This window comes from Oryctolagus cuniculus, chromosome X (genome assembly GCF_964237555.1).
Source record: "Oryctolagus cuniculus chromosome X, mOryCun1.1, whole genome shotgun sequence".
Taxonomy (NCBI): Eukaryota; Metazoa; Chordata; class Mammalia; order Lagomorpha; family Leporidae; genus Oryctolagus; species Oryctolagus cuniculus.
Window position 1 is genome coordinate 52,920,393 of NC_091453.1, and position 14,004 is coordinate 52,934,396.

General features: G+C 45.5%; 1 protein-coding gene across 3 annotated transcripts; it reads left to right on the plus strand.

Annotated features, from left to right (window-relative positions):
* Window positions 1-1,839: 1,839 nt before the first annotated feature.
* On the plus strand, window positions 1,840-11,886 carry LOC103351877 (doublesex- and mab-3-related transcription factor C1). Of its 3 annotated transcripts, none has more exons than XM_070066779.1 (8): window positions 1,840-2,098; window positions 3,458-3,682; window positions 3,764-3,915; window positions 4,231-4,289; window positions 4,552-4,688; window positions 5,527-5,599; window positions 5,758-5,902; window positions 10,417-11,886. In XM_070066779.1, exons 1-8 carry the CDS (start codon window positions 1,923-1,925, stop codon window positions 10,440-10,442), a joined length of 993 nt encoding a protein of 330 aa, XP_069922880.1. In that variant the 5' UTR covers window positions 1,840-1,922; the 3' UTR covers window positions 10,443-11,886. The 3 variants fall into 3 exon arrangements, with proteins under 3 accessions (XP_069922880.1, XP_051683714.1, XP_069922879.1); XM_051827754.1 differs by lacking the exon at window positions 10,417-11,886 and adding an exon at window positions 6,859-7,109; XM_070066778.1 differs by lacking the exon at window positions 10,417-11,886 and adding an exon at window positions 6,859-7,109 and having other exon boundaries at window positions 5,527-5,587.
* The last annotated feature ends 2,118 nt before the right edge of the window (window positions 11,887-14,004 follow it).

Here is a 14,004-nt window from a genome sequence, read left to right on the forward strand (position 1 = left end):
AAGGGTAAAGCCTCCACCTAAAATGCCTGCATCTCACAAGTTCCAGACTCAGCTGCTCCATTTCCAATCCAGTTCCCTGTTGATGGCCTGGGAAAAGCAGTAGAAGATGACCCAAGTACTTGGGCTCCTGCTACCCACGTGGGAGACCTGGAAGAAGCTCCTGACTCCTGACTTCAACCCTGCACAGCCCTGGCTATTGCGGTCATATGAGGATTAAACCAATGGATAACAGATCTCTGTCTCTCTCACTCTCCCCCTTTCTCTCTATCTCACCTTCCTGTAGCTCTGATTTTCAGATAAATAAATCAAATTCGTAAAGAACTGTATTTGTCTCCACCTCTCTCTTGGTCTCTCTGCCTTTCAAATAAATCAATACATAAATCTCCATGAAAGAAAACAACTTCAGCTTGAATACATGATTAGCAATAACCAGTTTTAAAAAGATTTATCTATTTGAAAGGAAGAATTAGAGAGAGAGAGAGAGAGAGTTAGAGATATCGTCCATCTCCTGGTTCACCTCCCAAATGGCTGCAATGGCTAGGACTGGGCCAGGCTGAAGCCAGGATCTAGGAGCTTCTTCCTGGTCTTCCACATGGGTGCAGGGGCCCAAGCACTTGGGCCATCTTCTGCTACTTTTCCCAGGCACATTAGCATGGATCATGGATCAGTTGTAGAGTAGCTGAGACTCCAACCGGTGCCCAATGTCAGCACTGCAGACAGTGGCTTAATCCCCTGTGCCACAGTGCCAGCCCCACCTTCTCATGATTTGTGAGATAAACTTTTGAATCTAGGAATGTAAGTGATGGTTGCTATGCTGCTAAAAGGAAAAGAGAAAGGAAAGGAAAGGAAAGGAAAGGAAAGGAAAGGAAAGGAAAGGAAAGGAAAAGAAAGGAAAGGAGGAAGAAAAGAAGGAGGAAGGAAGTAATGAAGGAAGGAAGGAAGAAAGGAAGAAAAAGGAAAAAAGGAAGGAAGGAAGAAAAATAAAGAGAGAGAAGAAGGAAGGAAGAAAAGAAAACACAGGGAAACCATTTTAATCTGTACATGTTGACAGCATACTATTTAAAATCAAGAACAACCTAGTGAAGCCCTCTTTTGCAATCTCTGTTAGACCTTGCACTGGGCACAACAGCCAGCACAGTAAGAAGATCCTCAATTGAATTACATTTCCAAATTATATTTCTCAAAGTTACTGAGAAAATCCCAGAAGGTGATAGACAAAATTTTTAAAGATATAATAGAGGATATCATGGTGGCTGAGTTGAAGATCATCATGCAATTGAAAAATCCAAATGCATTGTTATTATTCATACCCACATAAATTGACATTTTAAGCAGCAAATACAAGAGCAGCAACACTCTGTTGTGGGAACATGTAATAAATGTACATTATATGAATTTATAAAAGATAAAAATTAATCTAAACAGAAAGATTATGACTGTGAAGACCCACCAAAAAGGAGAGACATTCCAATCTGGTAGCTATCTTACAGAGAACCAATTTTCAGTAACCTGATATATTCAGAAAAAACACTAGAAATTCATGGCAACTGGGCTTTCAGGGAATCTGACATGCAGAAACGTGTGTGTGTGTGTGTGTGTGTGTGTGCAATAGTGATGATGGGTTTGGTGATGATCAGGAAGACACAGAGACTCTCCTGAGCAGATATCAAGATGGATGCTTAGGTGATACAAATTAAGACAGTGAGGTAATGGCATAGGAACATGGAAATCCGTGTGTACAACAGAGCAGGGAGCGCAGAACGTGAGACACGTGACTGGGCATCCAAATGTCTGTGACGTCAACAAATATTCGCTCAGGGGCAGAATCTGCCTTGAGAAGCTCTGCCATAGGAATATGGGCTGGCGCAAGAATGCGTACTGTTTATACATAAATTAGTGAAGGAGTTTAAGGTGTTGTAAACATGTATTCACTCAAGATGGTTCACAGTCTAAATAAGGAGCGTACCCTGGGCAAGAAAGGTGCCACAGGAGTTACTGGTGGTTCCGGTAGAGGCCACACTGGGACGAAGTGTGAGGCCCGGCAGATACCGAGTAGCGGCGGATCTGGAAGTGCATTGGTCGCCGGCCACTGGGTGGGGTAAGATACTGTACTCAAATCTTATTGGCCCATGTGGGAAGAACTGGAAATGGAGCCAGAGGGAGCCAGAGGGAGCCAGACAGAGCCAGAGGGGGCACCAGCAGAGGAATTTAGGATTCCCTCAGGTTCCCTTTTGAGCTGATTGAATCTGAGCTGCTGAAGGCTGGGTAACCAAAGGCTGGTGTCAAGAATTTGACCTTCTTTCCCCATACCTTGTTCCACACTACCTCTCTGCACACTGGACCCCTAACCCCTTGCCTGCCTTCACCTAGGTGGAGTCCCCTCCTGGGTCCTGAAGTCCTAACTCACTTGTAGCCCTCATGTGGAACCCCCTCTGGGAGGAGCCCTTTCCCTGGTTCCTGGTTACTAGCCATATGTCCCTGGCCATGATTTTGAGGAGGGGAGACGGTAAAGATTGTGATTTCTTAGGAGATGAGATAGGGCGTGCAGTGGGAGCTGGGCTGTGCAGTTTCCACTGCTTGTGCATGTAAAGTCTGTGGAAGAGAGTAGGAAGCTGGTGTAGGCAGTGCATGGGTTTGTGTGAGTGCAGAGAGGATTGGGGGTCCAAGAGGAAAACTGGTGCAATGAGGAGATAGAAGCATGGTGGCCAGGGCTGGACCTGGCTTCTTAGGCCTTGCAATGAATATTATTGAGTGATGAATCCAAGGAATGACAGAGGGGATAAAAGAAAATAATAACAGAAATAGGGCCAGGGTCCTGGAGTACAGTAAGGCATTCTGGGGAGTGAGACGGTAATCAATTTAAAGGCAAGGGGTGAGGGGAGGAAGTAAGGAAGAAATCAAGATTATGGTGGAGTACAAGAAAAAAAGTCAGAATGGTATATGAGGGGGAAACTGAACGTTGTGCATACTTGAGTCTGATAATACAATCCAGTGCAAGGGGCATAAACACATGTGTGTCAGTACATGAATGCAGGAGTTTAGGAAGACAATTGTTGATGTGGATGTCAGGAATGCTTGCTGTGTTTGGCAGTGTGCAGGGTGATCCATCAGGAGGCAGGGTAGTGATTGTTCAAGGGGACCAGGAGTGCATATGTGTCCCTTAAAAGTGACTCACCTACAGAAGGGTTAATGCGAGCAAGGATGACAAGGATCAGGAGAAGAAGGTATGCATGACTGGAGTTCCCTCTGAAGGAGGCTACAGTAGTAATTAGGTTAGTGTGGGAAGGTTGGACAAAGCCAACTTTCATTGGAAAAAAGGGAATGGGCTGTCTGTTAAGAATGGTGAGTAGGACTGAAAAGGGAGATGCAACTCTTGAACATGGTTTTCCAAAGACAGAAGAAGGATGGTGGAAATAGGAGATCACGTGGCCATTCTGACCTCTGCTTCTGATCCTAGAAATATGGAACCCCAAGAAATACATGCTGTACACAGCTGCCCCTCCAACTTCAAGTACACTGGAACACATGAGACTGGAGAACCGTGGGGATTTGAACCTGGCCCCAGAGGAGCTGTAGGTCTTTGCCTCTGCTGTCACAACCATGGCATCGCTGCCCAAACTATGGGCCAGGAGCATGTCTGCCTCTTCCACGCCTGTCAGTGTCACAACTCTGTCTTTTTCTTGTGAGTATGGTGTCTGACAAGGAGAGGGATTGGGTCTTTTCTAAATGTGACTAACATTAGAATTGAAATCTCTTTTTTTAGGGAACCTTGCAAGGCCTTGCCTACTATGACTACCCTGAAGAGGGAACAGGGGGCACAGAATCACCTGACTCTTGGTATGATCAAGAGCATGGCTATTGCTCCCAGGACTCACCTCTATGTCAAGAATATGGCCATGGAAGCAGCAGTGCACCGTAAGTGGATAGCCAGGAAGTGGGCCTGAGTTAGGGTGGAGGAAACGTGAGTAGTTCAGTCACTAGCCCAATCACGGAATTGTGGTGCAGCCTTGGTAAATTTACTGGTTGGCTCATAGCTTGCCTAAATATAAACAGTCATCAATGTTGTCAAGCAAGTGTTTGTAGAAAGGAAAGATCTGGGGAGTAGGTGGTGGGTAAGAAAGTTCCACGGTGAGATGAGAACTCAATTTGGGGCTATACCTGAGAGACATGGGGTTGATGTGGTGAGGGGAGAAGCAGAGGTTAAACAAAGTGCTCCCTTGTCTTTCACAGATGGGAAGATGAACACTATGCCCCAGCCACAGGCCTGCCCTTGCTACATCCCCAGTCAGGTAAGGAGAGTCTGTTGCCAATTGGGAAAGCTCCCATCCATCCATTGCCCACATGCTTTCTACTTGTCCCAAAGGCATGGATTCCATCTGCAACACTAGGGCCCAATTTCCCTTGTTGCAAAAGGCATGATCGACTGGCTGGTCTTGAAGGCCTTTAGAATTCCATGGTTATGGGATCCTATCTTCATCTCGAAACATGCAGACTCTTACTTTCCTGGACAGTCTCACACCTGACTGAAGCTTGTGCTCTCTGGCCCTGCAGGGGATACCCCCAGGGATGTTGCTGTTAAGCCATCCGCCAGAACTTACATTTCTGCCCTGCGCTCCAGTGACCACAGAGCCACCACAGATGTTTGCTATTTGTGGTCAGCCCCATGGGCCCACTCTTCTGCCTGGCACGTGAGTACAGTGCTAGCCATGAGCTGGTTGTGTCCTGTGCTGTCATGTGCCAAACCTTGTTCTTGATACTGTGAATTAAGAAGAAGCAGGGGAGAAAGAGCAGAAGGAGGAAAAGGAAAAAGTTAAGGCCAAGGAGAAGGCAGGATCTGAAACACATGCAAGGTCAGGGCTCTCCCAGCTTTGCTGTTACCCATTTGTGAGACCTTGGACCAAGGACTTTATGTGTCCCAGCCTCCATTTCCTACCTCTGTTCTGAGGGCAATAATTGTATGTACAGATCATTGAAAAGAAGACTATGAAGAGGCCTGCTATGTCATCAGCGTTCAGCTATCTAAGGAAGTTGTTCCAGTTTATCAGATGGACAGGCTTAAAGACCTATGCTTCAAAGCAGGGTCCTGATAGGGAGGGCCATTAAAGGCCCTTAGGAAACTCCAGGGGTCCATTTTAGGAAGAATGTGTGGGTGAGGCAAGCTTCTCCTTCAAGGTCCATGGGTATCAGGCAACATGGAGATGAGAACCAGTCCTTGAATAGGGATGACAATAACATCTCTCCAAGGGCTTTGCAAATTAAAACATGGCCACCTGTGCTTTCCCATCATCTTCCCTGAGGGCCATAGGGAGAAAGGCTGGCAGCAGTTAGAGTCTCAGGATACATATGCAAAAGAGGTGTGGAACCATAAACAGATGGAACAGGAAGAGAGACTTGCTCAAGCCACAACAATATGGTCCCATGGGCCTTTGGATTGCAGACAAGAAACTCTGCCCCACTTTCTGTGTACTGATGCTATGTGTCTGCCAGAGGGTTTAATCCCCTGGCCTCTCCTCTCCTTGTTTGCAGATGCTCAAGACTGATCCTTCAGCCTTGTGCCACCCTTGACCCTCGTCTACTGCAGCCACAGGTTCTGGGGAAGGTGTGGGGTCCAGAAACCTGGTGTGGGCTGAGCTTACGTGACGTGGGCAGGAGCAGGTTGGGGGGTGGTTGAAGGGAATATGGGTGTGAAGGGACACTTGTCTCATTGGGAGGAGGTGTGGCTTTCCAGCACTGTTCTCTGATGGCCTTTCTTTCCAGGTCCAGAAAGGCTCTGAGCAAGATGTGGTTGCTGCCTCCGAGTGTCAGCGGAAGCTGGAGGCTGCTGAGGCACTGTTGGCTCTGAAATACTCTCGCCCAGTGCCAACTGACTCCACCACTCTGGCCCAGCCCTGTGGCCCTCCAGGTAGCAGGCCCTTGAAAGGGCACCCCAAAGGTGGGGATAGTTGGGAGAGAGCAATAGGTGGGTTGAGGTGAGCAGGAATCAGCAGTTTCTAACTGGGAAATCAGGTTCAGTGGGTTGACTTTCCTTGGTTCTGGGTATATGGCTCCTCAGTGTGATCCCTGATATGGTACCTGAGCGTTGCCCAGTGGACTTTGAGAATGTCAAGCTTTGTGTTCTGTGATGCGTTCTGTGTCCTGAAGTCAAGCAACAAGGAAACTGAGCCTCTGAGAGAGGCAGGTACTTGCTCTATTACATGTGCATAACAAGTGGGAGAACCAGGTTCTTGATCTCAGTGCAGTACTCTGTCCTCAGACAACTGTGGTCTGCTGTGGCCTGGGTAAGACACATAGAGGTCTAAAGGGCTTGGTCTGGTACCTGCCGTTAGGGTCTTTTGGTCTAATCTCCATGTGGAACTTGGCTGCCATCTCACTTTGAGTTGTGTAACCAAACCTCAATGATTTTTCCAAAGAAGATGGGCTGTACGAGCTCTTAGTAGGAGAAACACCTGGGAGTCTGAGGATCAGGGCTAGGCACCCTCAGACAAGGCTGGTATGTGGGTGTATAAGTGAAACAATAGATCTGAAAGAACTGCCGGGACAGAAGAGTGCAAGCTGCACAGGTTACCAATCATAGAGTGTGATGCCTGACCAGAGATTGCAGGTGGTGAGGAGCAAGGGATTCTTTTTGAACTAGAGCTAGAAGAATATTCCCAGATACTGGGCTTGGCAAAAAGGCATGTGGTGACTATTGTTGATGGGTTGAAGCAGGCAAGACTGAGATACGGAAAACAGAGGAGTTTCAAAGCTTGTGCAGTAATCATGGTGACGAATCTATGATGGTGCTGGAAAACCAAGAGGGGAGACCAGGGAGAGGATGTGGATATGACCTGGCTCTGAATCCATCCTTTCTGTCTATAGCTCCTGCTGGAGAAAGAACACTGCAATCTCCCATTCCTGCTGAGTGCCCCAGGCCAGCCACCTCCAACTCACTGCCTGGTGGACATCTGGGCTGCATCTGAGTTAGGATCCCAAAGGATGAGGCATGGTTAGAGCTGCCTATATGATTTGCTGTTTTGAATTGCACAATCATTAGTGCTAAATGAGGAACATCATTTGTTAGAGCATTTTTTAGACTTCAGGCATTTTTTAGACTTGCAGAGCCTTATTAATACGTGGAGGAATTCTTTGGTTGAGGTTCGATACTCTTGTACCTCCATAGCTTACTCCTTTGGATACTTGCATCTTTTTTTATGTCTCTTATTAAAAACAGAATTATATACCCTTACCAGATGAATCTGTCATGGGGTTTGCATTAAGTTCATGTGTTGATTTTTTAAAAAAATTATCGACATACTCTGTACATTCACACCTGTATTTATGGTGGCTTCACTTTGTATCTAGGTTTGTGTGAGTGAATAGATAATAACATCTAGCTGTAAGGCATGGGATGTATGAGTCTTTGGTAACCATACCAGAATTTAGACAATCCTGACTGTAATATACATGTTCAACTCATGATTCAAAATGAGTATCACCTTCCCTTATAAGTGGGATTTCTTATCTAGACTAGATAAGAAGACAATAGAGGAAAAAGTAGTGACATTTATTCACTGTGCGATTGAGTATCTGTCCTCATCTGGAATAGCAAGTTTCCAGTTTCCAGAGGACTGGGAGTGGCAACAACCACAGGATCAAGCAGATCACATTATAGCAGGCCCTACTGGCTGTGGACAACTGACAGTATATGCTCTCCCTAATAGGGAAGCAGCTGCGTGCTGCAAGGTATTTGTTGTGTGCACTAAGGTGAATGCATTGTTAGCAATGTGCAGATTTTATTAGAGAAAATGATATTCTGGATTTGTATGTAAAGTTACTAAATTTGTCAGTGGTGGCTGAGGTTTCTTCTTTTAGTACTCTGTGAGTGAAACCAACATCTCTGGCCAATGGCATGCTGGTTTACTTAGGGTACAACGTGAATCAATGTTAGGGGAATTGCGACCAATCAAGATCATAAGAATCAGAGGGATAATGAGTTCCACCCAGCTCCTATTTTGAAGTATTAATGCAGTATGAGGAAGTGCTGCTGTTTTTTTTTTTATTTTTTTATTTTTTGACAGGCAGAGTGGACAGTGAGAGAGACAGAGAGAAAGGTCTTCCTTTTGCCGTTGGTTCACCCTCCAATGGCCGCCGCGGCCGGCGCATCATGCTGATCCGAAGCCAGGAGCCAGGTGCTTCTCCTGGTTTCCCATGCGGGTGCAGGGCCCAAGCACTTGGGCCATCTACTTACTGCTTTCCCAGGCCATAGCAGAGAGCTCGATCAGAAGTGGAGCAGCCCGGTCTTGAACCAGTGCCTGTAGAGGGTGCTGACACTGCAAGCGGCAGCTTTACCTGCTATGCCCAGAAGTGTATTTTTGTAATTACTTATTTGTTTGAAAGGCTGAGAGAGAGAGAGAGAGAGAGAGAGATCTTCCATCCATTTGTTCACTTCCAAAATGGCCCCAAAGGCTAAGACTGGGCCAGGTCAAAGCCAGGAGCCAGAAGCTTCTTTCAGGTCTTCCATGTGAGTGCAGGAGCCAAGGACTTGGGCCATCTTCTCTCTGCTTTCCCAAGCACATTAGCAGGGAGCTGGATCAGAAGTGGAGCAGCCAGGACATGAACTGACACCCATGTGGGATGCTACCATTGCAGGTGATGGCTTTACCTGCTCTGTCACAACACCAGCCCTGAAAGAAGCGTGTTTTGGTGAAAGGATGTGTCATGAGAAGAGGGGCGCTAAAGAAACTTAGTGATGCAGGTTAGGGGAAGGAGTGATGCCCATTTTCCTGTGCCTTTTCCTTTATCTGAGACACAACTCCATTTCCCTGCAGAGCTTTTCAGATGTGCCACTGGTACAACATCCACCCACTCACCCACCCACCCACCGCCCCCCCCCCCCACAGAGATTTGTGTCACTTTTTAAATAGTCTCAATGGCATATTTGGGGGAATCTGAGGACATCTTTGTAAATAGTGTTTTTTTTTTTTTGTTATTTCCCTTTGGGATGTACTACTCCATTTCATAGATTTAAGACTTCACCAGACAGAGCACTATGGGTCGTGCCTTGGCGCTCTCTTTTTTTTTAACTTTTATTTAATAAATATAAATTTTCAAAGTACAGCTTTTGGATTACAGTGGCTTTTTCCCGCATAACTTCCCTCCCACCTGCAACCCTCCCATCTCCCGCTCCCTCTCCCATCCCATTCACATCAAGATTCATTTTTAATTATCTTTATATACAGAAGATCAATTTAGTGTATATTAAGTAAAGATTTCAACAGTTTGCCCCCACACAGAAACACAAAGTGTAACGTACTGTTTGAGTACTAGTTATACCGTTAATTCACATAGTACAACACATTAAGGACAGAGATCCTACATAGGGAGTAAGTGCACAGTGACTCCTGTTGTTGATTTAACAATTGACACTCTTGTTTATGGCATCAGTAATCAACCTAGGCTCTTGTCATGTGTTGCCATGGCTATGGAAGCCTCTTGAGTTCGCCAGCTCCGATCTTATTTAGACAAGGCCATAGTCAAAGTGGAAGTTCTCTCCTCCCTTCAGAGAAATGTACCTCCTTCTTTGATGGCTTGGCTGGCTCTCTTATGTTATGGAATGGCATCAGTTCAATCTGAGCATATCCAACAAACCAGAGCACAGGCAGAGTGAATCGATTTCAATCAGTATTGTGAAGGAAAAGGTTTTAATAACAGCTTATTAGGACATAGGGGAGAGAGGGAAATGCTCTAAGTTGTCACATTTGCACTTTTTAGATAACAAAGGGTTGTCCATGAATGCAGAGCTGAAAGGCCAGTGTTGTGTCACAGTAGGTGAATACACTGCTTGCAATGCAAAGCATTCCCTATATGAGAGCCAGTTCCAGCCTGGCTGCTGGAATTTCAATGCAACTCCCAACTTATGTGCCTAAGTAAGCACTAGGCGATAGCTCAAGTACTTGGGCCCCTGCTACTCACGTAGGAGACCCAAATGATGTTCCTGGTTTGTGGTTTGTTCTGGTCCAGTCCTGGCCATTGTGGGCATTTAGGAAGTGAACCAGAGTATAGAAGATCTCTCCATCTCTGTCTATCTCTCTGTCACTCTCTCTCAAGTAAATATCTAAGCTAAAATGGATGAAGAAATTGGGATGTAATATACTTCCACCATTCAGGTACAATAAGTATAAACCACAGAACATGTACAATAGTAGAACGCATGTAAATAATTAGGTATTTCTGAACTTCAAGCATGTGTCACATGTGTTTTCAATACAATAGATGTGACTGTGAGTTGACAGAACTTAGTTTTTAATAATGTCTCTATTCAAGCCCTGATTCTCAGGACTCCTATAAACTTAACAGTCAGCTCTGGTATTCCAATAACAGCCAGCTCCAGAACTCCCTGCTTTCAATCTGCTCAGAGAGACTCCTCTTTCATTGTAGGTCCTATTAACAGTTCTGGGCCATGAAGACCTGCTACAGCTGGTTTCTATCCAAGAACAGCTTATCGTTGGTGGTAATGTATAATTTCTTACTAACAAATGTAAAGATCTGGCACAAATATTGATCAGAAGGAAAGTCAAAAATATTTGAAAATCTCCAGTAGAAGAAAGATACAGGAGCAGGTACAGTTACAAGAAAGTTATAATTTTGTATATTAGAATTTGAAGGCAAAATCTGGAACTGTAAACTACAAATCTATGTTAATGGGTGTACAATATGTAAGGAAATAAACTGCAACCTCAATGGTTATATGGGGCTGGAGCTATTAATTGGTAGACTTCTGCTATGGAATGCAAGTGTTTGTTATCGGTTTCAAAGAGAATGCCACAAAAATGTGTTTATGTAATGGCTACATTTAATATTGCTGCAGATTACATGTCAATGAAAATGAGAAGGGAAGCAATGCTGATTACTGGAAACGCTGGTGCAGGTGCAGAGTGATGAACAAGGGGTGAGACATGAAGCAGAGAGAGAAAATAAATCAAACTTGGTCTCAATTAATCATCAATTCTCTCATATGGACCACTCTCTGAGAGCATGACTCCAATGTCTAGATACCTCCCACCAGACCCAACTCCTATCTGCCACAGTTTGAACAGGTCGCTACTATTAATGCATCCAGCACTAATATTAAGACATCAGAGTTTAAACACTTACTTGAGTGTTTAGGAGACAAGACCAGCTGTACCTGTAAAAACTGACATGTAGCAGAGTTCCCCTTGTTTCACATGTTTCAAGATACTGGTCTTGTCAGTCTGTGTCACTGTTGCTTCAATTTTTTTTCTTTCCTTGATTTTATGTGTAGGGGGCAGACTGGATTATGTTCATAGTTCTTGGAATATTCTCATTTGATAGTTTCCCTATCAAGCCAATAGTGTTTTTCACTTTGGTGTGTGGGAACACTTCAAACATTTTAATATGCTTCCTTTCCCTGTTATAGAAGTTGAAAATATTTGCACTCCTTTTCCATTTTAAATTTAATGGTGAGTTCTTTCATTTGGATGTATGTCCTCGAAGATTTATTTAATTCTCAAAAGAGTTTTGTGAGATTTTTCATACTAAACAATGACACTTATGATTTAGGCAAACCAGGGTCAGAGATGTGAGTTGCCCCAGAATTCTGATGTGGCATCCTGACCCAGAATGTAGGACTGTAAATCCAGTGATTGCCCCCCCCCTTCTGCCTCTGAGTGCTGCCCAATGGGGAGTATAGAAAGAGGGGTGTGTTGGGAAGTGAGAACACCTATCTGGGCAGATTCTCATCTTGCGCACTCCCAGCACCTTAAAGTGAATCATGCCCCCAAAGAAGTATGTGCTCAGTGAGGACTTGCTGAAGAGTCTGTGAATTGCTCCTACCTAAGAGCCAATGCCCACGGGGCATTCTTGCTCCCAAGATGCCTTGGTCTGAGTGAAAGGTGTTGTTATGGCTAGTCCTCACACTAGAATCACAGGGAAGTTGAGTCCCCAATGTAACTGATGTATGGAGGCTGAATAAGCCATTTGTGTGAGTTACAGCTGAGCCTGAGACATTATAGCTACTCACCCTGCAAAGGTAGCATCCCACATGAGTCATAGGGATATTCCTGTACCTCTCCATTCCCTTTCCAATTCTGCAAAAAATATAATTGTCCCATGATTTGTTATTTGTCTTCATGAAGCCCCATTAATCTTTATCCGTGTCCAAAAATCTAGCATTGTGCTCGCTCCTTTGGGTTAGACACATCATGTGTCCTTCTCCTACACAGCTCCACTGTCATTTAATAGATGTTAAAGGGCTACCAAAAGTTCCAGGTGCCTGTATATTTGCAATGTGGAAAGCCTGTTGGCAGCATTTCTCTTTTCAAATACCATGTTTGTGCGTGTGTGTGTTGGTCCACATAAGGAACAGCTATTCCACACAAGCTGAAGTGGAGACCACTTTATCTTAACAGACACCTGAGTCCTTTAGCTTCAGGTCAGTCCACTCAGGGACCAGCCCCATCCCTGGCATCCTGTCCTGTTAGCTGCCCAGCTGTGTTTCATGGCTTGTGTGTCACGGACTGAATTGTTTTCTTCTAGTCTATTATGAAAAGGAGAATATTCTGATCACTTCTCTGGCAGCCTCTTCCAAGTTCCTGAACTAAGAAAACCCTCTAGGCTCAGCTGAATTAGGAGGGATATTTGTGAAAACACAGTGGGTAAAGACTTGGGCTGGCAGCATTGCTTTGTGTCTGGGATATGGGAAATGGAAATCAATGCTCAATGCAAGAAGAGTTTGAGGTGTGTGATGACTACTAGCATCCAGGTCAACAGCAGAGTTATTCCTCCCGTTGGACTGTACCTGTACTCAATGTTTCTCTCTCTCTCTCTCTCTCTCTCTCCCTTTGTGTGTGTGTGTGTGTGTGTGAGAGAGAGAGAGAGAGAGAGGGAGAGAGAGAGGGAGAGAGAGAGGGAGAATGCAAGTGGTAGGTATAAAGCAAGTGGTTATATGCCTAGAAGAGTAGGACAATGTTAAGGGCAGAGTGGGAACCTCGATGGGAACTGTAACATGACAGTGGATTCTATGTCCCTGGGCTCTCCTGGCCTGTGTTGGAGGATGTGCGCTCCCTGTGGGCAATCCCTGCTAGACAATGTAGTATAATGACTATGTGCTTTGTTATGTGAGTATTTGATGAGGGCCCTAATTGCCCCCAGTTTGAACACTTGGAGCACTCCTTCTATCTCTGGGATGCTGTATCTGTGGCCAGACAGAGTACTTGCACCATCAGAGAAAGAACTGGACATTCATCATATGCTCAAGTATCTCCCTCTTCTGAACCAAGCCAGCGGTCTACATTAAGGCCAGAGAGCCCCTTCACCCCCAGGAGGGATCTGTGCCTTCCAGTCCCCACTTTCCCTCCAGTGCACACACCTGACTCTGGAGAAGAAGCTGAGTTGAGATATCTTCTCATGGACGAACACCAGATGGAGGTGCTGACCAAAAGAGCAGACAGGGCTAGGTAAGTACTCAACCCAGTGAGGACTTGATCCCTGCAACCCTCAGAGGCAGCTGGGTATCATGTATGGCATCTGGGGAAGCCCTGTGAGGGTGTGGCTCTGAACAACCCTGTTCCAACCTGACTGTGTGATTAGATGCCTCCTTGGTGGGGAAATGAGAACACAATGAGACATAGACGTTGCTCCTGGTGGCCGTCCCAAGTGCGGCCTTTAGGAAGAGCACATGTGCTCCTGAGGAGGCCACATGTGAGGTGCTGCACATGTTGCAGGTCCCTCCCAGCAAGCAGCACTTGTCCTCCAGGGAGCTGAAGGGCCTCAGCAATAGGGGTTTTGTGCGGTAGAAGTACCTAGAGTGATAGGGTGTTACTGAGATCTTATTCAGAATTTCCCTAAGCTCAGTTAACCTGTAAGCAAGGGTTCTCCTGTGTGTACCCATGAAATGGAAGAATTGGGCCACCTGTAGCTGTCGGACCACTGCTGGTGCTGGAGAAATGCCCAGTTTGAGTGCATGTGTCAGGCAGTGAAAGCATCAACAGCAGTATTGTGACCTGT